Genomic DNA, 27,022 nt, shown 5'->3' with positions numbered 1-27,022 from the left:
ATTTCTATATGATGGAGTACTACTCAGATATAAAGAAGGATCATATTGAGGTATTTATCAATAAATGGGCACAGCTTGAAACCATACTCATAAGTGAACCAAATCAAACTCGCATCTGTGAACACCAAATAGTTTCCCTAGTGTAAGAAATGATTCAAATATATAAAAGTATGTGGTAACCATGATTCCCCATTATGTGGCCTTGAAGCCTTATAAAGTTTTCACTCATTAATTGGAATGGCTTTATTTTGGGCTATTTGATATTATGGCCTGTGATGCAATGAACAGCTATTTTGAAGAAAACAAGACATCATAATAGCTAGTGCTGATTTAATACCATCTTGTTTTGAAGCCGCACCGAACTATGGCTCTTCTGTCTCCATTGATTTTATCATGTGGTATCTTGCTGGATTTTATCATATGTGGTAGTATAAACAAAAATTGTTATAGGCAAAGACAATATAGAAACCATTGCTCATTTTTCTGTTAGCTGGTTCTAAATACTCTACAATGCTTTCATCCACTTGAATGGTGTTACACTGTCTTGATATGTTTGATGCTATAGCATATGAAATTATATTCAAATATTTCAAGGAAAAAGACACTATGGTAACTACTATTAAGTTGGGTTATTTGGTAGTGAAGCACTAGGTTGCTGAATGTGTCATGCTTTAACCTGTATTGTTATGTTGTTATGCCCCCTTTTATCTCAACCTCTCCCTTATTCATTAAAAAATTATTTAATTTTTTAAATTTCTTTTTTAAACTAAGGGGAAAAAATAAAAAAAACTAGCAGGATATATTATAGTAAATTTTTTGATTTCCTGTTAACTTGAAGTTCTGTAATACCCCCGTTATCTTGTTTTGACTGATTAGACTCTATTCTGCTCTGTATGAAAGTATCAAGTATCAGAGTATAGGCAACTACTTTGAAGGCAATAAGATTCACTATGATGCCCATTCTGGTTTGACTATTATCTTCTTTTGAGGTTCTGTAAGATTTACAATGTTTAGTTTTTATTGGTTTTGTTCTCTACTGTTTTGTTCATCTTTATAATAACTAACGAGATAGACAGTTCTTAAGGAAGCAAGAGGCATTATGGTAACCATTGTTGATAACCTTGTACTCTGTTTTTACATCATGTGCTATGTCTATCCTTGGTTTTGACTGACAGCTTTGTTTTATCACGCTTGATTTTAGTCTCTTACAAAAAAAAGTAATAAGATCTAAGGGAGCAATAAAACCCAAAATGTGTAAATTTTGTTGTAATAAAGAGAGGGAAAAAAAGTGCCCTGAAGGATACAACAGCAAGGGTATTTAGGTGTGTTAAATAGATGACCATATTAATATTTTTGATTAGATTACTGAACACAACTATTTGCAGTCTCACTGTTTGAATGTTCACTTTGTATGCTTTGATCCTGTGACCTGAAACACCGTTTCTAAGATGATAGTGTGTAATCTATTAACTGGTGGTAGCTTACTGTTTTTTTTTTTTTTTTGTAGTTCTGTATTACTTATACCCTTATACTGTTTTGTTTTGTTCTGCTTTTTTTCTCTTTTTCCTTTTAAATAAAAAAAAATGCCCCTCTCATAATCGTTCCAGGACTGAATCCCCTGTGTGCCTCTTTGTCCCTTCCCATCCCTCTGACTTCAGTGTGAGTATGGGAAAAATTAGCTGGGGCTTCTTACGACTCTGTAGTAGCACTGAAAATGGATGCTTAGGATTAACAAAGGGAAGAGTTCTTATTTTTGTGATATTTTACTTCAAATATGATCAATGTCTTAATCATTTATAATAAGGTATAATTTCCTTATTAAAAGTAAAAGCTAAAAAATTTTTAAAAGTAAAAGCTGATCTGTATCCAGTTACATTTTCTGTATCCCAAATGACTAATTACAAAACAAAAACAAAAACAATCAGGTTTCATTTTGTTAAGCAATTTATCACCAGATTCAAGGAAGACAAGAAGCTCTTGTATGGATTGTAGTTGGAAACACAGATTTATTTAACGTTTCACAGGTGATATATTTAACTCAGCAATACCAGAGCTTACTAACAACCTGGTGGTATATGGTATGGAACTGTACATGAGGAATATAGACACACACATAGAGACACATGAGAACACACACATGACCTAATGAAACTTTTCATGAATTTCATCAAATCAGTAAAGGGTGTGGAAAATAGAATGTGTTCCTGGTTAGTTGTTTGAACAAAGTGATGGCTACCAGAGTAACACATCTAGACCAGCATAGAAATTCTAGAAAGAGAATTTGCACCATGACATCAGTGGTAGCTGAGAGTTTCAAGACATCTGAATTCAGAACAGTTAAATGTTTCAAGGCCCAGTCTTGGCAGATGCATATTTTTCTTCTGGTGCATTCCCTACCCGCACCAACCTCCAGGGCTGGGAACCGCAAGTCACACTGCAACAGGCCAGCAAGAATTGCTCTGGCTACACCTGTAGGTGACCTAAGTGTAAGTCGTCATGTGGAAGCTATATGGGCTTTTGACAAGTAGGATTTCCCAAAGAAAAGGCGCTTGTGGCATGCCTGCAGTGAGTAGGGGCAGAGTCGCTGTACCCTCTTTCCCTCCTCAAACTTGGTACCAGGAAGCCCTGTAAAACTTTATCAGTCCAGGATGGCCCCAGAGATATCCCAGTGGTGATTTAATTTTAATTTTTAATTTCTACTAAAGTTGACTATCTGTAGTTATGTTTGTTGGCCTTTTAAATTTTTTCGTTGGCATGAACTGTATGTTTATAGCCTCTTTGTTCCAATTGAAAACCTTAAGAAGGTTTTCAAAATGCAGCCCAAAAATGGACTGCATGTCCTATCAATTCAAAAGAGGTAAAGACATAAATACATAATTCTTTCTCACGTCTGCTGCTGACTTCCTTTTCCAATCTGTGTCTCAGGTTGTTTCTGATGTAAACACCATCTCTATACTCTCATACCAACAACCCTGCCACTGTGAACCCCTCTAGTCTAGACTCTTCTGTACACCTTCTCCCCCCAGGTACATCCTCGGGGCACCTTCCTGGATGACTAGCACCCTGCTAAGTATCTAACATGCATGTTGGAGACTTTCATACTTCAGACTGGATCAGACTGCATCTTGGCAAGGGAAGAAGAAGCCTAGGGTGTTCAGCCATGGATCACAGTCATCACCCTGCAGGGACTTAAGGTAAGCTTGTGGGACAATGCCCAAAATTACCGTGAAAGCCCCTCTGGCCCAGGAATGACACTCGCTATTTTCATCCATGCTGATAGAGCTGCACTGACAAGGCACTGGCTTCCCTTTCCCACGTTCAAAGCCAAGTCCAGGCTCTCAGCACGACAGCAACCCTGTCTGTAGAGAAGGTGGCCTCTTGGTACTTTTCCAGGCTGACTGTGGGCTGAACAGTGGCTTAAGTGGCCTGCAGGCCCTGAATGGGCCTCTTTGATGTGTTTCTGATGGCGCTGCTACAGGCTCCAGTTGCTCAACCAAACACTCACCTAGGAGTTTCTGTGAAAGCATTTTTCTGTAATTAACTCCCCTAATCAAAAGACTATAAGAAAGGAAAACTGTCATGGAGAAATTGGCTGCACTTGATTTAGCCTGTAGAAGACTTTCAAAGTTTCAGAGACAGAGAGAGACAGAGAGACAAAGAGAGAGAGACTGACACTTTGAGTCACAGCTGCCGTCCACCCTATCCATAATCTTCTCCTCCCTGCTGCTTGATGGGTTTCAGATTTGCTCGGCCCACCTACGACTGCATGAGCTGATTTCCCCCAAAACATAGCTGCCTACACAGATATCTGTGCCCCATGCTCTCACTCTGTGTCTTCAGAACATGGTCTTTGGTGCCTGAAGTCCCTCCCTCTGGTGGCCAGAAGGCCTTATTCTTGCACTCAGGGTCTGGATTTTATAGTTTGCACCTGGACAGTACAGCAGAGAGGAAGAACAGCAAGGACAGAGGCATGTGGCTGACCACACAGAGGCAGGAGGAGGACTGATTGGCCTGCCTGGCAGCGGGTCCCACAGGAGGCACACCCAAAGGGCAGGGGTTACACTTGCAGAGGGAGGGCAGAAGCAAAGCATCTCGTGTACACCCTCCCCTACTCTGCATCTGTTTCCTTGTTTGTCAATCTGGACTGTGTCTCCACCCACACAGACCTCTGGCTGAGATTCCCTCCCTGGGCCTCTGCCATACCACACCCCGTGAGCCTCCAAAATCTGATTTCATGCTCCAGTGTGCCGTGACCATCCCCCAGGCAGGGCCCATCTGGCTGTGGTTTGCAGGCTCCAGACTTTCTAGAAATTCAACAGTCTTTCCGCGTGTCCTGCAGACAGGCACAGGCATCGGGCACATCTGGAATGTAGGTACCTTGGGTTTTAAATTTCCCTTTCCGTGTGTGGAAGCAGCTCCCTCCCACCTTAGGGGCTTGGGGATGGCACCTCCCATCTGTAGATGCTGTGCCAGGAAGGTTGACACTCAAGTGCCCTCACACACCAGTGCGCTGGGAGCTAGCTGGGTCGCAGGGCTAGAAAGCAGGCTGCTTCCTCTCCAGCTGTGCTTTGGGTTCACACTTGACGCCACAGCAGCAATCTTATTGACTTCACCCTGTGGGTCCCCTCAAACCGTGAGCAGCTCTGGCTGCAGCCCCATCACCTGCTGAGACTTGTCCTGCTGGGGCTGCTCTGGTCTGCTTTCAGGCAGCAGCAGAGGGATCTTTTCAGAACATTATACCGCCTATCACCGTACCTGCCACCCGCAAACGCACACATCCATTCCATCAAATGACCACAGGACAACTCGGCCCTCCCTAAGGAGCCAAGATGAGCCAGAAGGTGGCCTTGGCCTCCTGAACTCATTCCTGAAAGGAGTCAGCAGGAAACAAAGGCCACTAGATTGGTGCTAAATGCCATGGCTTTCCCCCTGGAGTTCAGGATGGTGTGCAATCCCTAACCCGAGGCTTTTCATGCCATGTGTGGAGGCGCAGCACACTGGCCACATGGGGCCCAGACACTGAGGTCCTCCTTGCATGCTGACCATTTCTCCTGTGCTCAGAACACCTGGAGGGACCCCTGCCTCCACCAGTCACTTTCCTGGTAAACTCCTCCAGTTTCCAGGTAAGTTGCATGGCTTAGGTTCCAGGAAGTCTTTTCTTGGGACCAGAAGGACAGGAAAGAAATGGAAGAGGCTGCCTCTGACTTTTACCTTGAAACTCTCTTTTTGCAAGAATCCCTCTACCCACTCAGGGCCAGTGGTCCTGTAGCTTTGGCCTTACAGAAACATTTCAGAGCTCACTGGGATGGGACAGGGGAGGAGGCCCAGAGGGAGAGAAGGAGGGAGTGTGCTGGGGAAGGGGAAGAGAGCCCAAAGCAAGTAGGATGGGGTGAGCCGCCACAGCCACCACAGATATATCCTGCTGCATTTGTTGGGTACCACGTGTACACTGAATGAGCCATGGAAAGGTCTCTGCCGAGATGGCAGTGACACATTTCTGAATAAACTCCTGTCTTTACCTTAGGCAAGGGCTAAGCTCATAGAGTGGGTTTTGGAAACCGAAGTTTTGCTTCTCTCCCACAGGGCTGTTAATTGTCTCTGATGCAGAGGAAAAAGTCGCAGTACAGCACAGGTAATCAATGTCCTCTACTGAATAAAATTTTATACACATAGATGCTAGATGGATTTGCAACACGCATGTAGCAAACACACAGCACTCCTACACAACTGAGGTGGGCTATCTGCACAGCACCCTGGCCCTGAACCCCCACACCAGGGCAAAGCCCTCCTGGCCCCTCCCTCATGAATGGCCTTGCTGTTGGGCCCTCCCATCTCCCCAAGAGAACTTGAAAACCTCCAGAGGCTTAAGCCTAAATGCCTCCACATTTAAATCAACTTCTCCCCTGAATTTCCCTCTAGGATGTCACGGGGATTTCAGGAAACAGTGATTCCCCTAAACCGCAAAAGATGCATCTCACAGTTCACAACTGTCAGACTCTGGGTGTATGGGTAGCTGTGAGGCTTGGTCTTCCCTGCCCTTGAGGAGGCAGCAGGGGCCCAGTTCAAGTGTGGCAGACTCAGAGTCAGACTTCTGTGAACAGAGGCACACATTTTCCATTCCCTTTTCATCAAGCCCTAGGTCCAGAGATTGCTAAAAATATATTTCATTCTACCTGGATTTTCCCTTCTGAAAGGCTCACTTTTAAGTTCATTCCCTGGCATCTATAGTAGGTTTCACTGTTTCTACTGATAAACTCCGGATAGTGAGTTTCTCTGAACCCCATCATAGGTGAGAAGCATCTGTGTTTAGATAAGTTTGAGCCCTGGAGCTAAAAGGTTTCGATGCCGCCAAGAGTTATTTCTTGTGACTCTGCAGCTCCCTTCCAGAACGTCTTTCCTACCTGCCTGACCGCCTCCCACTGCCCTTGGCTCTACCTCAAGGCCCAGGTAAGCAGAAAAGCTCAGATGGGAAGACAGCTCTTGGATGCTGTGGCTTAACAGAACTGGCCTCCACATTAGAAAATAGTCACGTGGAAAGACCAGCCAGACACTGGAAAGAACTGGACCCAGATCGCACCACCTGCACCAGCTCACAGGGACAGAACCATCTTCAGGTGACAGTTGTTCTCAAACTCCAAGTCTCTAGTCTCTAGTCAGGAAACCTTCAGAACTCTGAAGGTCAGTGTTACAGCCCAGCACCAGGAATGCTATGCTTGAATCTGCCTCCCGCGGGAATAAGCAGAGTAATTTCTCAGGTGACTGGAGCTTCAAGTCACTGGAGCAAGAGATGTAGTTGCCCACCTTGACTGGAGAGTCCTCGGGGAACAAAAATGATGTCAACTCCGATCACTAAGGGTTACTGCCAACCGCAAAAAGAGCACAAGAAACCACTGAGTTTAAACAACAGAATATAAACTCTGGGTGTCAAAGCCTGGCCCACATAGCTGCCTCCCCTGACACATGCTCTAGAAATATCCTCATCTTATGCTCTTGGGACCTATCTAGACTGGAGCTCTGCTCACACAACCATGGAATTAGGGCAGATCCTCCCACATCCATTTTCTTAGTCACCAAAGCAACTTTTTTGGTCATTAAAGAAAGAAGAGTGGAGGAAAAAAAAGCCCAAGAAACCAACCCTCATTATGCATCAGAAACAGGTGTCCTGGATATTTGCTTCCTTGTTTTTTCACAGCAGTCCTTGAATGTTTCTTGCTATTCAGGACAAGCAGCCTGTGCTGAAGTCTGGTGAAGAAATGGAGCCTTGGCTTCTCATGTGGATGTTGCTGTACTGCTCAGGCATCCAGGCAGTGTGTGGGCATGGTGGCCTCTCCCAGAGAAGAGTGCCTGTCCTCCTGAGCCAACTGGGAAAGACCTGAGATGAATTTTACCTCTGCAGTGTAAATTCTCAGAGAGCAGAGACTGTGTAGACTGACTCCTGGGCTGTGGTGTCTGGAGCCCGCCAGTCAGCATAGACAGTCAGTTAAGGATGCCCTGAGTGGTCCCATTGAGGTCGGAATTGGGGCGAAGCCTCATTCAATTGCAGATCAGTCTTGCAGTTGACTAACAGCTGCTGAGTGTTAGGTCTGGGCTCACTGAATCATGAGTTATGAGTGTCTATTAGTCAGCACTTCCTGCCCAGCTCCAACCCAGCTTTTTCTGCCCCTCTCCTAGGATACTGGGCTGGAATCTGTCAACCTGCATTCTCGTTTGCCATTTGCTTCCTGGAAGGCTCTGCCAAGACAAAGGCACTGGAGGGAAACCTCAGGGCTAGAGCAGTAAGAAGCGGTTTGCTCTCCTTTGTTTTCTGCCCACGTGAGCATCAGCCCAGCAGCACTTCCTGTCTGGCTCCCCTTCCCAACGAGATGACTTCCTGTTCTCTTAGGCATCATCTCAGCATCACTTCTTCCTCCCCACCTTGCTTGCAACTGGATCCAGGATGCAGGTTTCCCAGCATTTTCCAACAACCTTCACTGACATTCAGCAGTGCAGCAGTCCCTCCCTCAAGGCTGGGGTCACAGTCTGACACTAGTGCTGGTGGTGGGTGACCTCTTCTTTGTGGGGTCTGGTTTCAACACAATGGGAGCTTTCCCCCCATGTTTCCAAGGCTCAGTGATTCCACCCAGCTGCCCAGCTTTTCCTACTTTCCAGGAGGAGACTCCTTCTGGTAGTTACTAGCTTTGTGACATCTTTAAGTTTTCATCTTTTTTTTTCCTTATCAGCTAACTGGAATCACATTAAATTCTACCTGTGAAAAGATTTGGCATGATTTCTCCCAGGACTGATACACGAAGCATTTTTCTTTCAGCCAGGTGGCGGTGCGAGGTCTGGAGTTAACACAAGACACTCAGCCTTGGGTCCCTTGGCTGCGTCACTTGGGTAAGTCACAGCCTCCTTCAAGCTCCTTTTTCTTTAGTAAAACAACAGATCATTTTACATCAGAGACTGGGAATGTTGACCACAGGCAGGTGCAGCCTGCGGATGTGACAGTGTGGCTCAGGGCCTGTGAGCACATTTTCTGGTACAATCTGACTTCCTTCTGGTGGGCACATCTTCCCATTTCATACCGGCACTCTGGCTCTTAAATGGATCCTGGATCCAGATTGTCCAAAAGCTGCTTCTAGTTAGGACACTCCCATTTCCAGCCGCCTGCAGTTTCACAGGAGCGTGGAGAATGTCCCACTAGATAGTACAAGAAATGCAACCTCTTCCTGGCCCTAGACACAGCAAAAATTAAAAAAAAAAAAAAAATACTGCTGTTTTTGCCCTGTAGCTGTGAACAACACAGACCCCCTGGAGGTATGCATCCTTCAGGCTTAGTGTGAGTGCTGCTGGCTCCTCATCTGCAGCGGTGGCTGCTCTATGTGAGGTTTACTGAAAGACATGGAGACAATGATAGGCATAGCCACTAGTGCAAGAGTGACTGCACTTTTCTAGGAAGCTAACAAGGCACCTGCCACCACTGTGGATCCTTGAGACTGCTGGTCAGGACACCCACCCAGCTTGCCAAGATCATAGCTTATGTGTCTGGAGGTGGGTGGCACTTAATCCAATGTCAAAATCAGCCCTTCCAGCACATGTTTCAGCTTTGGCTTTGCACTAAGCCCAGAGTTACTTATGGACCACTTTGAAGGCCTGATCTCCAACTTCACCAGCAGTTTTGCTTTGGCATTCACATGCCCTTCCTGATGCTGGGGCCACCCAGCTGGCGGCAGAGTTTTCCCACTGGAGCTGTACACATGCTTGATGCGTCTGACAGACAGTGAGATCTGGATGAGGTACTTCAGGAATACTCTGCACCCCAGACCACCTAAGGAGGGCTGTGTTTCTAGACTGGGACATGAGTATCAGAAGGCCCTGAAAATGCTTTGAAAATCTAAATGTGACCTTCCCCAGTGACTTGTAAATGCTACACAGCCAAGATTTTAATTACTTTGCAACAGAAGTCTCACACCCTCCATGGATCCACTCTTATTGTATTCATTGAAACTGTGCATAAAACATGGGCCAAGTCATTTGGGATGGCAGGCCACCCTCTGCTTTTCCTCGGACTTGAGCTTCTGTTTTTAGAAGAGCTAACAAGAGTTTAGACACCAATCAAAGTGCAAATTAAACAACAACAACAAAGAAACTCTTAATCACCACAAACTGGTATTCTTGTTCATTGGGCTTCTTCTCTCTAAAGAGTCCTGGCAGCTTTGAAGGAGCAGCTGCAGCCTGGCTCTCTCCTCTCCACCTCCCTCTCTCCCTGCTTTCCTGCAGCAAGGCAAAGGGGTGATAGAGTCTCGGGAACCGCAAACCTCCGGCTGTTCTTCAGTGAGCCGTTCTCATGCACAACTTTAAGTGCTACTGGAAAAACAAACCCTGCTGCAAACATTAACTGTGCAGAAGGAATCCTGATAATCTGAGACAAATAATTCTGCTTTCAAGCAGTTGGGGGCATTCAGCTATATGTCTCACCTATGTATTTTTCCAGGTTTAAAATCCAGAAAAAGGATCCTGTCTTTGCAGTGATCTGGAAAATCTTAATGTTACCCAAGAGTTTCAGAAGTGGACTCTGGGGGCTTTTAGCACTGTCCTTCATGCATTCTTCATTCTGTATCTGGTGCACTTCCCTCCATCCATGCTTAGTGAGAGCGAGCCAGTGCATCTTTCTGCAAATGCATCCACTTGCCTTCCTGAGTGGGGCAGGGGCTGGTGTCTAGTAACAGAAAAGATGCAAAACCAAGTTGCCGAACCTCACATTTCCACAGAAGTGTCTGCAGAGGTGATTCTTAGATGAAACCCCTCATTACTCCATTCATAAGTAAAAGGAGAGAAAAATGAGCATAGTCCAAGAAAGCATATTTCGTATTTAGTCACTTTTCAGGAGATAGAGAGAGAGGAACAGAGCCTTCTGGGGTTATAGCACCAGCCTCTCAGGACTCTACCAATGCTTGCAGTGGAGCCCCGAACTGCAGGGCAGGCAGGACTTCCTGCAGGCAAGCAGGGTAACTCTCAGCCTTGAATCCCAGCTCAGCCAACTGCTTTTGGTCTACCCACCATTTTAACCTTCAGCAGGGTTCTGCTGGGCTACCAAGAAATCACCCTGGAGGTAAGGAGCTGGCTGCTAGCGAACATGACCCCTCAAACTCACATGCAGTGCACTAGCAGCAATCTCAGTGGGATGTGTTGGAGATTTATATGGTGGGCAGTTTTTCAACATGTAAAGATTCCCCTTAGTATAAAATGAAAATTTATATGCCACAGAATTATACTCCATCTAATGAATTACCATCAGCAACACAGCCTCAACAAAGAAAAAAACGTTAAGACAATAACCAAGCCGTCTTCTTGCACATGGAAGGCGTTGTTGTTAGTAGATACACTTGCACACGCACCCCTAGACAATGTTTTAAATAACTTTTGAGACTGTATTTGAAAACCTAATAGCACCGCTGGAATCCTGCCCCCCTGATATGAATACCATTGCTCAGGTCAGGCTTAAGTTGCTGTGTGCATTTGATGAGGCCTGCCTCCTTGCAGGCTCAGAACATGAGGTACAATGAGCTACAATCACAATGGAACACTTTTCCATCTCACACAGCTGTCACCCAGAACACCAAACAGCACCCTGAGCTCTCAGGCTGGGAACCAGTCATATAGTGGCCCCTTGGGGTGCGCTCCTGCTCTGGGCACGAGTGGCTTCCTAACCTATGCAAGTTTCTTGCTTCCACCAGATTTGGGTGTATGTGCCATCTACAGTTCTGAGTAGGTCAGAGGGACAGGTGTCCCACACTCTTTTGTTTGTATAAAAATTGGCATCAAAATGTGAATTGAAATAAACTTCGGACCAGTCTTTCATGTATCTTCAAAGTGCACCTTTATGTTATGGATCCAAGAGTCCTAGATGTCAGGCACTGGGGAACCACAATGACTTGGTTACTCCCTATCACCTGCTTAAATTAATCACAGGGATGAAGTTGACTACTTCAGAAACAACAAAATCTGATTGGGAACAGGATGAGAGGTTATTACTTACCATTTTAAATAAGATTGCTATACATGTTCATTTAATAAGCAAGGCATAGGAAGAAATGCTAAAACTACGTGAAAGAGTTCTGTTTAAATTTCTTAGATTTGTACAGTTGATTACCAAAGTTAAATTGATGGTTCATGTATGAGTCAGCTTTCTTGTTGCTGGAACAAAACACAAGACACTCACAACTGAGAGGAGGAGAGTTTTAATTTGGCTTGTGGTTTCAGAGAATTCAGTTCATGGCAGCTGGCTTCCAGGTAGGAACATCATGGTGGAAGCATATGATGCAGTAAAGCTGCTTATTTCACGGTAGTCAGGAAGCAGAGCACAGGGGAAGGGAGCCAGAGAAGAAAGGGTCAGGGCCAGAGTAACCAGTCAAGTTCCCTTGAGCCACTCAGAGATATTCAGAAATGTGCTTTGATATCCTATGTGTCTTCCAAGCCAATCAGGTTGATAGTCAAGATTAACCATCAGAATTTGTTGATCTGAACTGCCCGAGGTGCTCAATTTGGTGTTATTTGGTATTTGAGGTAGTTTGACAGTACAGTAATAATATTTCTAACTTCCTTTTACTCCTTTGTTAGTCTAAATCAATGAAGTTTCAATGTTGTCATCCTAGTTCTGCCACCTATTTTATCCTTGTTCTAGAAAGAAATTCCACTATCGGCTCAAATGTGACTTATCATTTGCTTTTCAACTTTCTTTCACATGTTATTCAGCTTTAATTACCCGTAAGCCAGACCAGAAGTATGCACTGCACAGGTACATAAGAGGAACATTACAGTCCTACTGGCAAGAATTTATTCCTTCTGTCACATGGGCCAGCATGGACTTAGGGGTCATCTAGCACCGTGGCTGGCTTCATTTTGGTGAGGAGATCAAGGCCTGCACATGTGAAATGACTCATTTATGTCATAGCTGGCTGTCACCAGGTGGCCAATCCTTGAACTTCAAATTCAACTGAAATTACTCAAGGCAGGATCGGAATAGAAGGGTCTTTTGATGGCGACACTTCTTATCGATACAGGCCTAATTTCTTTTTGCCCAATATCCTGGGAGATTTTAACCGAATGCTTGCTATGAGCCATCTCTAACGCACACCCAGAGGGGCAAAGACAGATTACCTGGCGAGTAGATCACTTACCCAGCAAACGAGGGACAGTCTTTAGTGCTCAGACTCCTTTTAAACAAATGACTTATGGTTAACAACTAACTTCCCAGCTCCTATCCTCTGATCTGTCATTTTAAATTCTTGGTAGCAATTATTCCTCCACTCTCCATGTCTAAACAAGAGTGCAGACAGAAGCAAGTCCTTTTGCAGCAACAAAAATAAGTTCTCATTTTTTATACTAAAACTATATTTAATTAGTACAATAATTTCCTCCTTATAGGATAATTGCATCTTTAATCATATTTCTGAGGTAGGAGAGCTCTGTTGTGCAGGTCCGTTCTAAAAGACTGAGCTGAGACTGTTAACCATTCATTTGTGACTTCACTGATTATTGTAACTGCATCTTCTGCAACCCAAATGCTAAATTATACATTATGTATCTTTCCAAGCACATCAGATCAATTTTTAAACAGACCAATAGGAGTAGAGCAGGTTACAAACTTAAACTGAGCTACAGGGTAGAGTCTGTTATTTCATTTAATATTGATAGCAGCTCAATTTAAATTTCAAAAAAGCAAACACATTTAATAAATTTGGTGTGAATGATTACACAGTTCCATACAACTACTGTACAAGAGTGTGTACATACATAAATCTATAGGTAGAATTAAATATATTTCTATATACATATATATGGATTTTACTCATTTTTCTCTTTAGTAAGACAAAGCAGCTTGACTGTACATAGATGTGTGATGGTACATTAAGTCCTGAGTAATTTAAGGAATTATTAATAATCAACAGCAAATTCTATTTTTTTAGCTCCAGTAAATTCTGTAGTAAAAATGTGAACAAAATAATGTTTAAAAATATGCATCCAGTTTTGCACTTATTTTGTGCTTAGCAGAAAAAGCTCAAGAATGCATAGCAGCCGCTGAGATTTGGAGATTTGTCCTCCTGTATTCAAGGCTATACAAGGTCCTATGTGTAGTGATGTCACCTACATCCAATCTGTCAGGCATGGAAGACTCTAGTAATGATTGGACCATCCATCCCTTTTGCAGAATATGAAATTCTGTGTAAACATCAGTGTTTCAGTATTATATAAAAGTTATGATCCAAATGAGGAAAAAAAAAAACATAATGAAATGATTTAAAATGCCTTTTCTGGAATATAGCCAGCCATATGGAAGGGATATAAAAAACAAAAGTCTATTTTGGTGGAGGAGGAAACCAGATGAAAGTCATTGAGGGGTGGTCTGGCAAGCCACCCGCTCTGGGGGCCCAGGTGGGCTCCGAGGGGGTGGAGGGACTCATTGTGTGACAGGCGGCAGTGTGACGGAGGCCCTGTTCACTGAAGCAGGGCACTGTCCACCCTCAGGCACTGCTGGGCTCAGGCACTGGGGAGAACGATGCGAGGTGTCCCGCTGGTCACTCCTGCTGCGGACCTGCTTCCATGAGAAGGCCCATGTCGACAGTTCCTGTCACCCCAACTCTATCCTGTCCCGTAGCTGCTGTAGTCGAAGACGCCTTTCTTGAAGAACGGTGAGAACTCACAGATGGTGTGTTTCGAAAGGGTCAGCCCCACTTTGCCAATGTGCAGGGGAGATGTCGCTGACTGGAGCATCACACTGAAAAAGTCCCTGAGATATTTCTGAGGAGGAGATGAGAAAGGAACACGGTCAAGGTGTATTCACAGGTGGAATCGAGAAGTGTGTGGAAACAATCGCCACCCACCCAGCTGGAGGTATTTATTTCATAAACAGTACCAAGGAGGTGACAGTAGAGGAAGCCCATGGCCACAAGCAGGTCCTCAAGCACCTGAGGAATCTCAGGGCAGTGGCAAGCACAGAGCCCTGTACCCAGCAGAATTTCTTTGGCGCAGGGCCCTGGTTCACAGCAAGGCCACCTCTGTGGACCACAGGGGACTGGCTTTGTAGCCACAGTGTCACTGGTCCCACTCTTAAGAAGTCAATTTCTTCCCTCCTCAAATCACTCATAAAACAGAATGACAATTAAAAGGGGGGCAGGGAAGGCTGCCCATTTGTGCAATGCTAAACATACCAATTACATTTTTAAAATGTCCAGTCAGGACCTGCTCTGAATGCATCTTAGAAAACAAAGGAAAGGAAATATGGGGAGAGGGAGGATCAGCCCCACACACTGAGAAATCATTGAGGAAACCCTGTAATCACGGGTGCACTGCACTGTGCCTCTGCCCCTCCCTTCTCTTCCCCATAGCACCTGTCACTGTGGCACCCATGACCGCTTTTAGGGGCACCAGGAAGCAAAGTGCATCCAAGGAGAGCTCTGAGAGGGTTGCATGTGTGTCATAGTATGCGTGTGTGTCAGGTGTGTGTGTAAAATCAGTTTTGGGCTCGGGAGGGATGCAGTACAGGAAGAGGACTCACGAGTCTGCTGGGCATATTTTAGGTCAGGTCAATCTCACTCAGAACAGAAAACTGAGTAGAGGGAATGGATCAGACCAAAACCTCATTAATGTCTCAATTCATTTAAAAAAAGGTTAACCATTCTGGTTCAGAAATTAAATATAATAATTCTGGATTATGACTAAAAATATTTGGTTCAAAAGACAGGGCTTAATGGTGGTGTGCCCCAATCAGGGTGATTCTGCCCACAGGGGAAAAGAAGCACTGTCCAGAGATCTTGAACTCCTGAACTGCATGTGCAGAAGGAAAGTGCAGTGGGTGGAGGCCATGGAGGCTGACATCCAGCAATGTACTGTGCAGCCTCAAATGTCAACCGTGCCCAGCTTAGAAACCTTCCTAGAGGCAGAGCATCAGCTGCCACTGTCCTCTGATACCCTGAAATGTCCTTCCACACAGCCACTTGGTGCAAGGAAAGCTGAACTGCTACTCTCCTAAAAAAGTAACAAGGATTACCATTAGTAACACTTGTATAACTTACTAGTGTTTCTAAAGCACTAATATAAGTAAAACAGAAGTACAATAAACGCAACCTTTCTTTCTTTTTTAGTGCTGAGGATCAATCTCAGGGCCGGGTGCATGCCAGACAAGTGCTCCATGCTGAGCTACATCTTTGGGCCCTACACAGGCTTTAACTGTAGATTCTCTAAATATACAATCTGATGAGTATTAAACCATGTTAGAATCACTGCCAAGCCAAGACAACACACATATGCATCACTCCACAAGTTTCTCGAGGACCAAGTTTACATGGTTCCCAAACCCTGCCGAGAATTACACACTGTAATCATGTTATGAGGAAGCTGTTATTGGAAAATGGGCCAAGGGCTAATGATCATGAGAAAATGGAACTACTGTATGTATTCTGAATTCAGGCCTGCTTTCCTGGCTTCAGATTCCTATGCTGCTGCTCTGTGTAACCTTCCTAGAAAGGATCCTGAAAAGGCAATCGGGCGCTGCTAAGAAAGTGTGGAAACCAACTGCTGATGAATGCAGATCTTAACCGCAGCACTTAATTGCATCAGAAAGGCACCCAGAAGCTGTCATTTCAGCGTTTCCAGTATAGGAACCCTGAGGATGTCAACTCTAGAAGGACCTGAATTTCATCACACATGGTTACCAGCAAACACCGTCCCTGTACCTGGGGAGTCCAGCTTGCAGGAAACGCATGCCTGCTCTGGATTGTCTGTGGCAGAGCAGAGAGAAGTAATTTAGGATGAGGAAAAGGAGGTGCTTTCCTGCTTATGCCTGGAGCTGTGACCCTACCACAATTAAGCGGAGGCTGGAGGGTGGCTCTGTGTAATCGCTGTTTACCTCAGGCACCCCAAGAACAGCATCAAGGTGCAGGCTACTGTCTCCAACTAACTCGCCTCGAGATGAACGCTACCAGACTGGGAGGCAATGTAAATCTGAGAGCAGATGTTGCATCAACATTTGTCATAGTTGATTCACAAAGTAAGGACCCTTTAAAGGGTCAATAAAGCCTGAAAGGTATACGAAGTTAAAAATATAAATAAAGGGGGAAGTATGGGAGACACCTTTCCTGCTTGAGCACAGCCATTAAGAGAGAACTATAAATCAGCTGTAGTAAAGCTTTCTTCTTTAAAGAAATTCATTAGCAGGCCTTGATGAAACCCAGATAGAAAGATCTGATTCGGCCACTTTTAAATATTACAGAAGAGTCTTCTCTTTGCAAAACATTCTTACTTAGTAAGAGTATCAAGAAGCTTGATTTCTAGAGGCTGCTTCTTTGGGGGCAAAGAAGGCATCTGACTGGGAAGAGCTCTTGTAGTCCTCCCAGGTCTGCAAGACAAGGTGTGAGTGTTGCGCTGTATCCAGGCCACATATTTGGAGCAGGCTGGGCAAATTCTGGTGAATAATAAAATCAAGAAGCCAGGCCAGTGGGGGCAGAAGAGGCTGCCCAGTCACAACAGTGACTCATGCTTCTTTCAGTCCCCATCACCTCATTCTTGGTTCCACTGCAGAGCTTAGAAGAGGTGCTAAGAAATTGATGATTGTTTTAGGCTGAAATAAATGCACAGAAAACAGCACTCTAAATGCACAGTCCAAGGAATTTTCATGTAACAAAAAAACCTATGTGATCATCCACGAGGGATGATAATCGCCCATCTTGCATCCACAAGCCTTCCCCTCAGGGTCACCTGCCTGGACTCTGGCAGCACCTCAGGAGCTTCTCACTGGTGCACTCACTGCTTTGTGTCTGGCTTCCACCCTGTGTGTGTTGGTGGGCTTGCTCTGTAACCCCGCCATGTGGTATTCCATGTGTGTACATACCACCTGATCGCCTGGTGGAGGGACATGTATAATTGACGGTGACTGGTGTGACCCTTCTGTCTGAACTCTGCTTCAGTAATGGCACTTTTCATGGCGAGGAGAGTTTGTCACTACCCATCTAATAATGAAGCTTTCTGCCTTTGGATTTGAGGCTCCATCTAAGAGCAGCCAATGTATTAGCTCTTAGCTAGCACACATATTTGAAATATACATATAAAATACTTAGTAAACATATTTAATCACTTTTTTTTCCCCTGTGTGCATTCAGGATGCTTCCCACAGCATCTGTGGCTGAAGGGAGAAACCAAAAGCTCCCCTTTTCTGTGATCCAGACACTGGCCCTCCCCACTGCTCCCACATGTGAGAGATAAATTCAGGAACCCAGCCACATCCCCAAAGCAGCACATTTTATAGATGAAAACTGCAAAAACGGAAGGACATTAGGAATTTAAGTGACTTATCAGGGTCAGAAGGGCGAACAAGAAAAGGATTTGTAACATCCAATACCCAATAGCTGTGTCTGACTTTCACAGAAAATCTTCTCCACTACAAAAAGAAACAGAGCAGGCATATTTAAATCTTTCTGGCCTTCAGGGACCATGGAACATCTGCAACTTCTGCCCACCCCACCTCCCCGTGGTCTGGTGTTGGGTGCGATGCTTGCATCTATCTCTGCCTTGTGAGACACCAGTTCAGTGTACTCAGGGACCAAGTGCACCCCAGGGGCTGGGAGAGGAAGGTCGGGTCAGATCAAACCCTTTCAGAAGAAGACTTCACACCTGGAAACAGGGCAGACGGCATCCTCAGGGGCTCTGGGGTGTCTTCCTAAAGTAGTGACCAGGTGAGGGAAGAGGACCACAGAAAGGAAGCAGAGGTAGGAAAGTGGGTGTCTAGGGGGGACAGAGAGGAAGGACTGGAAGAGGGAATGGTGGGGTTGTGACAGGAGAGAGCATGACAACATGACAGATGAACACTCACAATTTGCTTACGAACTGGCAGACGGGACTAAAGGACGGTGAGAAATGTCTAAGACATGTTTATCTACATTATTTACTTTTTGCTACTTGGATCAACACTGAAATATAAATAAGGTGTTTTCTTATCAATCCTTTCAGAAAATCAAATTTAGATGGCTAATCTTTAAGGCATATTTCAGGCCTGGTACGGAGCACCTGCATGTCAGGAAGCATCTTTCTCAGATGGGTTTCAGGCAGGCAGGGGACAGTATGGGATGAGGCTGGGGACAGAAAACATAGAGATGAGTCTCTGGGTGTCTGCCAAGAGACGTGTGACTCTGGCTTGTGATTTAAAGAATCTCTCCAAGACAAAAGAAGTTAAAGTCCTGCATAGGATTGTGAGCTGAGGCAAAGGGCAAATGAAACAGGCTGAAGGAAGGAGGTGTGAGACACTGCACTGGGGCACCCAGCCTCTTCTTTACAAAGTGGCCTTTTCCTCTTTAAACCCTGTCCTGCCAGTATCCCATGCATTTCCCCAGAAATTCACACACGCATCTGACTTCTGTACATATTAGGGCTCTCATGTGAGCACACTGCACAGGCGCTGTAAAGGTGTATCCTATTAAATCCTTCACTGTGGCCCAGTGAAGAAGGGGCTGTTATTACTTCCATCTTCTCAGTGGTGAAATGTCTGGAAGCCCAAGCTGTGCCTGAAGGTTAGGTACAAGCACGAGCAATAGGGTTCAAAGCCACCAGGTCCTGGTTCCAAGGCTGGTCTGACCTCAGTGCGTTATACACACAGCCCCTGTGCCTGGGGCACTGTCCATCACGGGGTAAGGCTTCTCTCCTGGGCACCCTGGCTGCTGGGCCACACAGACTTCCACCCCAAGGGCTGATGCTGCTTCTGTGGTGACCAGTGCACCTGGGTTCTCTACAGGAGCCTGGGGAAGTATGATCCTCCGCCAGTTCACGTCCACAGAGCTCCATTAATGCCTGCTACTTTCCTGCTCTGTGGGGGGTACTGGCCCCTCCCCTTCCCAAAGGGTACCCAGCTCTCCTTGGGAAGCCATACTTTGGTGACTGGCTCTGTGGTGACCTGGCACAGATGCCGGTGGATTTGTCCCATGGTACTACAGTATGGACACATCACAGCCAGAGCTAAAGGAGCTGCCACAGGAGGCTGGTGAGACCCAGGCTGCTCCAGACTGCAGCTGCTGTCACAGAGCTTTTTCAAGGGGGAGCTCATGCGCTGGGAGCCTGGGAGCTGTAAGACAGTCTTTGTGTTTGTCCATTTCAAGGCTGAGAGCTGACAACTCTGTCACAATGGCCAGAGTCATCTTCTACTATAATACAGCTGGCCCCAGGACACGGGCAGGTGGGACACACTGGTGTGGATCAGAAGGAACCTTTGGAACAGACCATGGCCAAACCTTTCTGGGGTTGGTCTGTTGTCTGGTTAAGGCATCTGGCCATGGCATTCCTCTCGTAGGAAGAGGCTGATTAGGGGGCTTCTGGAAGAAATGCTTCAGATAGAGCAGGGCATCCTCCTGACACATCCTGGTCAAGCATTAGGCTGGGAGGTTACCCTAAACACACAGGCGAATTGTGAAATTTTTTTTTTCTTTTATTGGTACCGGGGATCGAACTCACGACCACACACTTGCAAGGCAGGTGCTTATGCCACTGAGTTAAATCCTCAGCCCCAATTTTTAAAATTTCAATACCATCTCAAAATGGAACTAAACATTATTAATCTTTTGAACCAAAACATAGGCTGATACGGTCTACTGGCTGTTACCGAGTTCTGAAAGGCAAAATCCACTACCTCTGGGTAATTCAGCAAGAATTTGGTCTTTTTGATGTTGATTAAGGCTTCCAAATTAAAGATCTAAAAGACTATATTGTTACCTGCTACTGTATGTTAGATATTCCTGATGAAGGTCTGATTTAGGTACAACTTATAATAAAATTTCAATGTAAACTCTGGCTGAAAAAATATGCTTTGAAGTTACCGGAATAACCAGGTAAAACGGCCTCTCAATTGCCTCTGCTGGGTTTTCCTTTTCAACTCTAGATTCTGGAGGAAATGCCAGTCTGGTGATAAGTACTGACTGTGGGCTCTCCAGACCACCCTGGCAAAAACCTTTGAAATCAGCAGAGAATTTCAGTGTGGCTCCTTGTTATCTCACAGCCCTTCTCTTTCACATCTGGATTCTTTAAAGGAGGGAAGATTTGAGAATAGGAGGAGTGAAGCCTGGTGTCAGCAAACAATGGCCAGAGAAGCAGGGTCAGCAGGTGCGGAGATTTGTGTGGTAAATCAGAGCTTGAAGCAGAACAAGGAGGCCATAATTCTAGTTTTGAGTCTGCAGTGCATTGAATGACCATCTCCTGAGCAACACTCCAGGTCATGCTTAGGGAAGAGGACAACACATCTAAGTTTCCTTCGTTTGCAGATGAGGAAACTGAGATCCCCAGGTGCAGTGATATAGCCATGGTCAATGGCCATCAGAGGCAGAGGCGGTGAGTGGTTCTTCAAAACCAGGATGACCAAGATCATTCTCAAGAGCCAAGCCTTTAAGCCTGAAATGCAGCATGGCTTTTCTTCAGGCTTGTCAACACCATGCTCCAGGAGGCTGTCACGGTCTGTCTTGAATTTCAATCAACCAGCCTACATGTGTGTATGGAACAAGGGTCTGCCTAAGCAGGTGAAAGACCTCAGTGTCTTGATCACCTGGCTCTCTCCCTCTGAGTTTCATTAGCAGGGAACAGAGTCATGACCATTTCCTGTTAGAAAAAGTTTCACAAACCTCCCCCCGTAACTGCAGCCTATGGCTCCTTTGATGTGGAGATCACCCCAGCCAGGTCATTTTAACAATTTTCCCAGCCAACTCATCGTTGTGGAACCATCTGCATTTTAAAAAAAATTAACATAAATCTATAATTTAATTTAAATTTATAGAAATTATTAAAACTGAAATGTTCTTTAAAAATGTAATGGGACCTCATCTGCCTCTCCATTGTGAAATATTAACAGGGAAGAGAGTTTCTCATTCCCATAAGTCATTAGCTGTGGTGGCAGCTTCAAGAAAAATATCAATCCAGTAAGACTTAGAGGTCTCATTTACCTGGCAGCACTTGGAAAGTTCATCATTGACTGATGGGCTCTGAAGACAGATCAGCTCTGAATGGAGACTCCCTGAGAGGAACCCAGATCAGAGAGAGGTCTGGTCACCACTGAAGATATGTTGGACATTGTGATCCAGGGGGTTCCGTGTGACCCCTCAAGTCCACTCTACCAATTCTATACTCCCACAAATTCCAGTCTGAACACCTCTTGTTGGCTTTTTAGAAATCCTAAAGCTGGATGGCACTGGATCAATGATGCAACGGTCACTTCCCAAAATGCCCTCGAATGTCCCCCACACCCTGAGAAGTTAGGACAGTTTGATTCAGGTGACTCATGCATCCACAATAGTTACTGTCCAGCTACTCCTTGTGGAGCAGTGTGCCAGGCCTCAAATGAAACACACACGGTCTCCTTCACAGAGCTCATGGGTCAGCTGCCCATCTAATCACTCAGGATTGTTTCTTGCTATTGCTGTCTTTGCCTCCACCATTGAAATCTTATCATGTAAGGACCATCTCAAGGTTTTTTATTGACTTTTCTCTTGCTGACTACCCACATGCACCCAACTACCTACTCAGTGTTTTCCTTATGCTTGAGCCAGGCTAGGTGCTTAGGGGTCGGGGATTCAACAGTGAGTGAGACTTAATTTCTGTTCTAAGTAACTTCCGGTCCTGCAGGGGATGGAGAGGAAAATACAAGCTTTAAAAAAACAGGAAAAAAATGCTTACGGAGAACACAGGAAAGGCACCTGCCTAGTCCTAGAACCTGGCAAATGTCACGTCAGAAGAGTAGGAAATCAATAGGCAAAGACACTAGAGGGCAGGAGGCAGTTGTGGGCAGGGTGGAGAGCAGCTGCAAAGCTTGAAGGTGGGAAGTGGCTCTGGGCTCTCACTAAGCCTGCAGGACTGGGCCAAGCAACAGCATGGGACTGACATGGGACTGTTCTATTGTCAGTGCTCTGTCAGTTCTCACACCCAGGTCCCAGGCATTGTGAGCTGGTACTGTCTGACACATGAAGTTCTACCAGGCCTTCACTGAGTCTTTGCTGGCTGCCATGAATTGGTCAAGAGGTGACAATGATGGTAATGATGATGATGATGACGCTAGAGGATCCATAACCCTTCATAAACCTGTAAATTCACAGCTACTTCTCCACCCGTAATCTTCCCAAGAGCACCCTGAGCCAATGAGCACCTTCATTTGAACCTGCAGGGTGAGTATCTCCATGTTTCATGCAATGCTGACATATGCACACTCTTCTCAGTTTTTACAGGGCCACATCAGGGCCAGGCAAGGTTTTTTCTATAAAAGATAGGATCACCTATTTGGGACTTCCTAGGCTAGGAGGCAAGTTAATGCCTCATATGTTAGGCCTTCATGTGTTATGGTTTAAATATGAAGCATCTTCCAAAGACTCTTATACTGAGGACTTCATCTCTAATGCAGCCATGTTCTTAGGTGGGACACAGACCAGAGAGGTGGCTGGATCATGAGGGTGTGGCTTTATCAATGGCTTAATCCATTCACGACTTCACAGCTGAATGGTTTATTAGAAGGTGAGGCCCAGGTAAAAGAGGCAGATGTCTAGGGGTGTCCCACTGAAGGTACATCTTATCCCTAGCACCTTCCCCACTCAGCTCCCTTGCTCTGGGTCCTGGCTGCCCTAAGTGAGCAGGTTTTCTTCATCCTTTTCTGATGTCACCATGCTCTGGCTCACTTTGGACCCACAGCAATGGAACCAACTAACCCTGGACTAAAACCTCTGAAATTGTGAGCCAAAATAAGCCTTCCCTCATTTAAGCTGTTATTCTCAGGCATTTTACCAGAGGGACGAAAAGGTGATACATTATGAAATGCAAAAGCAACTTCCTGCCCAAACTCATCCTGTTTCCCTGAGACAGAAAATCCCTGGAGTAGGTCATCAGCACATGCTGTACCCAGTACTGGACAGGTGACCCTCACAGTTTCACTCTCTGTCCAGCGATAGCCCATGCCAGTGCTTCTCTCTCTTTCAGAGAGTGCAGCCATCTCACCTTGGGCACTTGACCAGTGGTGAGGGACCTTCTTAGACTGAGACTCCACTAGGGACTGGTAGCAACCAAAAGCACGGCCCCCAGTGTGATATCACAGGTCCTTGGGAGTAGTTTGGCATGAGTGGCAGCCAGGGCACAGGCACTGGGAGAACAGGCAAATGGACCTGCTTTGTCTCACGGATCCTAACTGTAGCACATGTGAGAGAGCACTGCTCACAGTGTGCAAATGGCTGGCAGGGTGGACCTGACCTGTGAGTGTCTATCAGTTCTCTGTAGCTGCATACCACAGTACTAAAACTTCATAGCTTAAAATAATACCCACTTCTTAGTACCTAGATCAGTAGGCAGGAGTTTTGCAGATTTAAATTCAATTGTGGCACAGGCTCTGCTCTCCTCTGCTAGGAAGAACTGCTTTCAAACTCAAATTGCTGGACAGATGCAGCTCTTTGCAACTGAGGGCAGAGGTCTCATTTTAGGTCCCCTTGCAGGTTGTCCAGCTAGGAGTTGCTCTAACTCGGGTCCCCTATTCTGGGACCTGGCAGCCATAGACTCCTCTCATGCTTCAATCTGCTACGCTTCCTTCTGCTACAGGCCAGAGAATGCTGCTCTTAAAGGGCTCCAAGATAATATTAGATATGCAGGAGTAATCTCACTCTGCCTTGTCACATCCTGCAATCAGAGGAGTGGGATCTCATCACACTCACAAATTTTATGTGCTCACAGGGGCAAGGGTCACTGGGGTGATTCCCCAGACCTCTCCCATGCACAGAACTGCAGTTTGTCCAATGCTGGCCCAAACTGTAATTCAGAATATAAAGAACATGGTCAAGAAAGGCCACAGCAGAGCAGATAACGGGTATAAAAGAACCCACCCAGATGGAACCCATGCAGGTCCCGCCAGCCACCTACAGCAGGGCCTGGGCTCCTGGACTGAGCATGTCCTCCTGCCTCCTGCTCAGGCCCACAGGCTCTGTACTCCTGTCTGTGGTGCCCTGTTGCAGCCAGGATCCTCTGAACAGGTCCCTCCAGGGGACAGATGGACTGTGCCGGCCCCATCCAAGGGGCTATGAAACACTTAAAATATGGCCAGTGTAACTGACAGATGCAATTTAAAAATGTTTACTTTAATAAAAAATTAAGCATATCCACATGGCTGGGAAGAGGACACTTTTACAGAGCGACCACTTTACTTGACAACACAACTTTGCACTCAAGAGTCCAGAGCATGCATGCTTTCTAATGGTGTGTGCCAAGCCACAGTGTGCACTAATATTTCTGCATTTAAATGTTTAAATTTAGTTTTTAAAATGGGTAACACTTCCACTTATTAGCTGAAGAATTTAATATACACACAACTAGTTGAAAACTTTTGTGTGTATGTGTGCACATGTACAAGTGTGTATGCCTACACTGAAGTCTTTTTTCAACTCATCTCTATTACCCCAAATTTCTAACACTCCCCAAATTTTATTGGATATTTGTGTATCTCTAGAGCATTTTATATCATATAAGCAAATACAAACAAAGCTGCCCCACTTCAATTTATATAAGCAAGTATGTAAGACACCCTCTTCTATTTGTTTACCTAACAGTTTCTACTAAGTATATTCTTCACAAGTAGAGCATTTCTCATTCTGAAATTGATTGTTCTAGCTCATTACTAATGAATATATAGAGTGTTCTAATCTTTTGCAGTAGCCGAAAAAGAATGTAAACTATACAAGGGAGAGGATTTTCAATACTTTCTTCACAAGATGCATAGTTCACATGGTATCTGCCACATAAGAGGTGCCCAACAAATATTTACTGAATAAAAGAATAAATAACATTACACATAACATTATAATACACTTATATTTTGGTAAGGAGTCACTATACAAGTACCTATAAATTCCTAAAACAGAATTTCTGAGTTGGAAGGTATATATATATATATCTTTACTTCTGATAGATAAGGCCACATTGTCCTTCACAGGTTTTGCACCACTGTATCCTCCCTCTACCTCATTCCAGTGATGTTGCAGAGGAGATACTCAATGCTTCTGCCTTACCAGAGGCTCAAGACTCTGAAAAAAATCTTTGGAAGGTCACCCAATATTTTCTCCTGTTCTCATAAAAGCTGTGTGGCAGCTGAAGAATCTTGAGAGCCTTTGATTCACTAACAAAGAAAGGGAACTACAGATGTCAGAGGGTGGATGAGAAGATCCCTCCATATTCTTAGACGTATATATTTTAAAATATATTGTTCTGATCTATTTACCCATCCCATCTGGGTAAGACTATGTCAAGATCCAAGTTTCTTACTGTGCAGAACTCCAGGAATCATTTAAAGATAACTGTAGTCCAAATGTGGGCTGTTTCCATTCAATATAAACTTCTAAATATCCGGATCAAGATCAGCAACAAGTCTGTGGCCACACCATCCTGAACCTGCCCGACCTTTTCTGATCTTGGAAGATCAGGAGCAGGGGAGTTGCTCACACAAACCTGACTGGGAAAGTGGAGCATCTGTGATGCTGCTACTCCCAGAAGCCCTCTTCCTGGGTTCTGTCCTCGTGTGGTTCCCACTCTAGGATCAATGACAGGTGATGCTCTGATCTGCCGCAGCCAACAGAGGGTACTGCCCTGCGGAGTGCAGTCCTCTGCAGGCAGGACCAGAGAGCAGCCATGCAGTGGCCTGATCTGATCACTCCTGCAGGGGATGATACGCTGAGCCCTGTCCAGATTCCCAACCACCATTACAGCACTAGATTTTGAGGTCGTTAATTTCACAATGACATAATCAAAATATATGGGATGAGAATAAGGTAAGAGATGAAGGGATAAATGAGATCAGTCAATTAGGCGGAATGAGAAAGTTCCTGTAGTTTCTATGGATGACTAGATATAAACTAATACTCCATTGTACTTCATGACAATCTTTTCCAACTCTTTCAGTATTTCTAACCTATAATTCTCTGTTAGCAGGTCCTTCCTTCCTTTCCATCACCTACTTTTACTATCCCAGTTTTGAAAGTAAATAGTTGAAGTAAGTAGTCATCGTATGAAACATGGCGTTTATTTCTTGATGTTATAGAGAAGTCTGAGCGCTCCCAGTTAAAATTCATCAGGGTGAAAATGTTAGTCTGTGATTACAGAATCAGAACTATTCATTACAGCTATTCAGAGAATCTCCTTCATGAGTTTAATGACATAAGCATATTGTATTGAATTATTATGGTACTGCATCAACTGAATTCATAAATTTAATATACTCAGTCTGGTTCACACATTCTAATAAAATCCAGAAAGCTTTAAAAATTTTATAAGGGATGTGTTTAAAGTCCATGTGATATTCCATTTTTACAGGCTGACATTCTTTCTCGGTATATTAAATGGCTTCAACGACCACAATGACCTAGACTGGCATATCCAGCCTTTGGCAAAATCCCCCAGATGGAACATGTTAGAGGGACCCCAAGTCTGCCTGGACAGGGGTGCTGACTGACAAAGCCAACCCATCCCCTCTGCTCACAGAAGGGAAGACTGGGACTGCCTG

At 45.0% G+C, this 27,022-nt stretch overlaps 1 protein-coding gene across 9 annotated transcripts in view; it reads right to left on the bottom strand.

Moving 5' to 3' along the window:
• Window positions 1-27,022, bottom strand: part of Kif16b (kinesin family member 16B) — a 398,969-nt gene that overhangs the window by 121,807 nt on the left and 250,140 nt on the right. For 5 of the 9 annotated variants that reach the window (XM_063248661.1, XM_063248666.1, XM_063248668.1 and 2 more), the window contains one exon: window positions 11,705-14,280. The exons of the other annotated variants lie outside the window; for them this stretch is intronic. In XM_063248661.1, coding sequence (XP_063104731.1) covers window positions 14,122-14,280 — 159 coding nt within the window. In that variant the 3' untranslated portion in view covers window positions 11,705-14,121. Of the gene's footprint in view, window positions 1-11,704; window positions 14,281-27,022 lie in introns of those variants that run through there. 9 annotated transcript variants of the gene reach the window in all.

Source organism: Cavia porcellus, unplaced genomic scaffold (genome assembly GCF_034190915.1).
Source record: "Cavia porcellus strain 051 isolate PalLab524CR breed Dunkin Hartley unplaced genomic scaffold, mCavPor4.1 scaffold_5, whole genome shotgun sequence".
Taxonomy (NCBI): Eukaryota; Metazoa; Chordata; class Mammalia; order Rodentia; family Caviidae; genus Cavia; species Cavia porcellus.
This window is presented reverse-complemented; position numbering and strand designations above follow the sequence as displayed.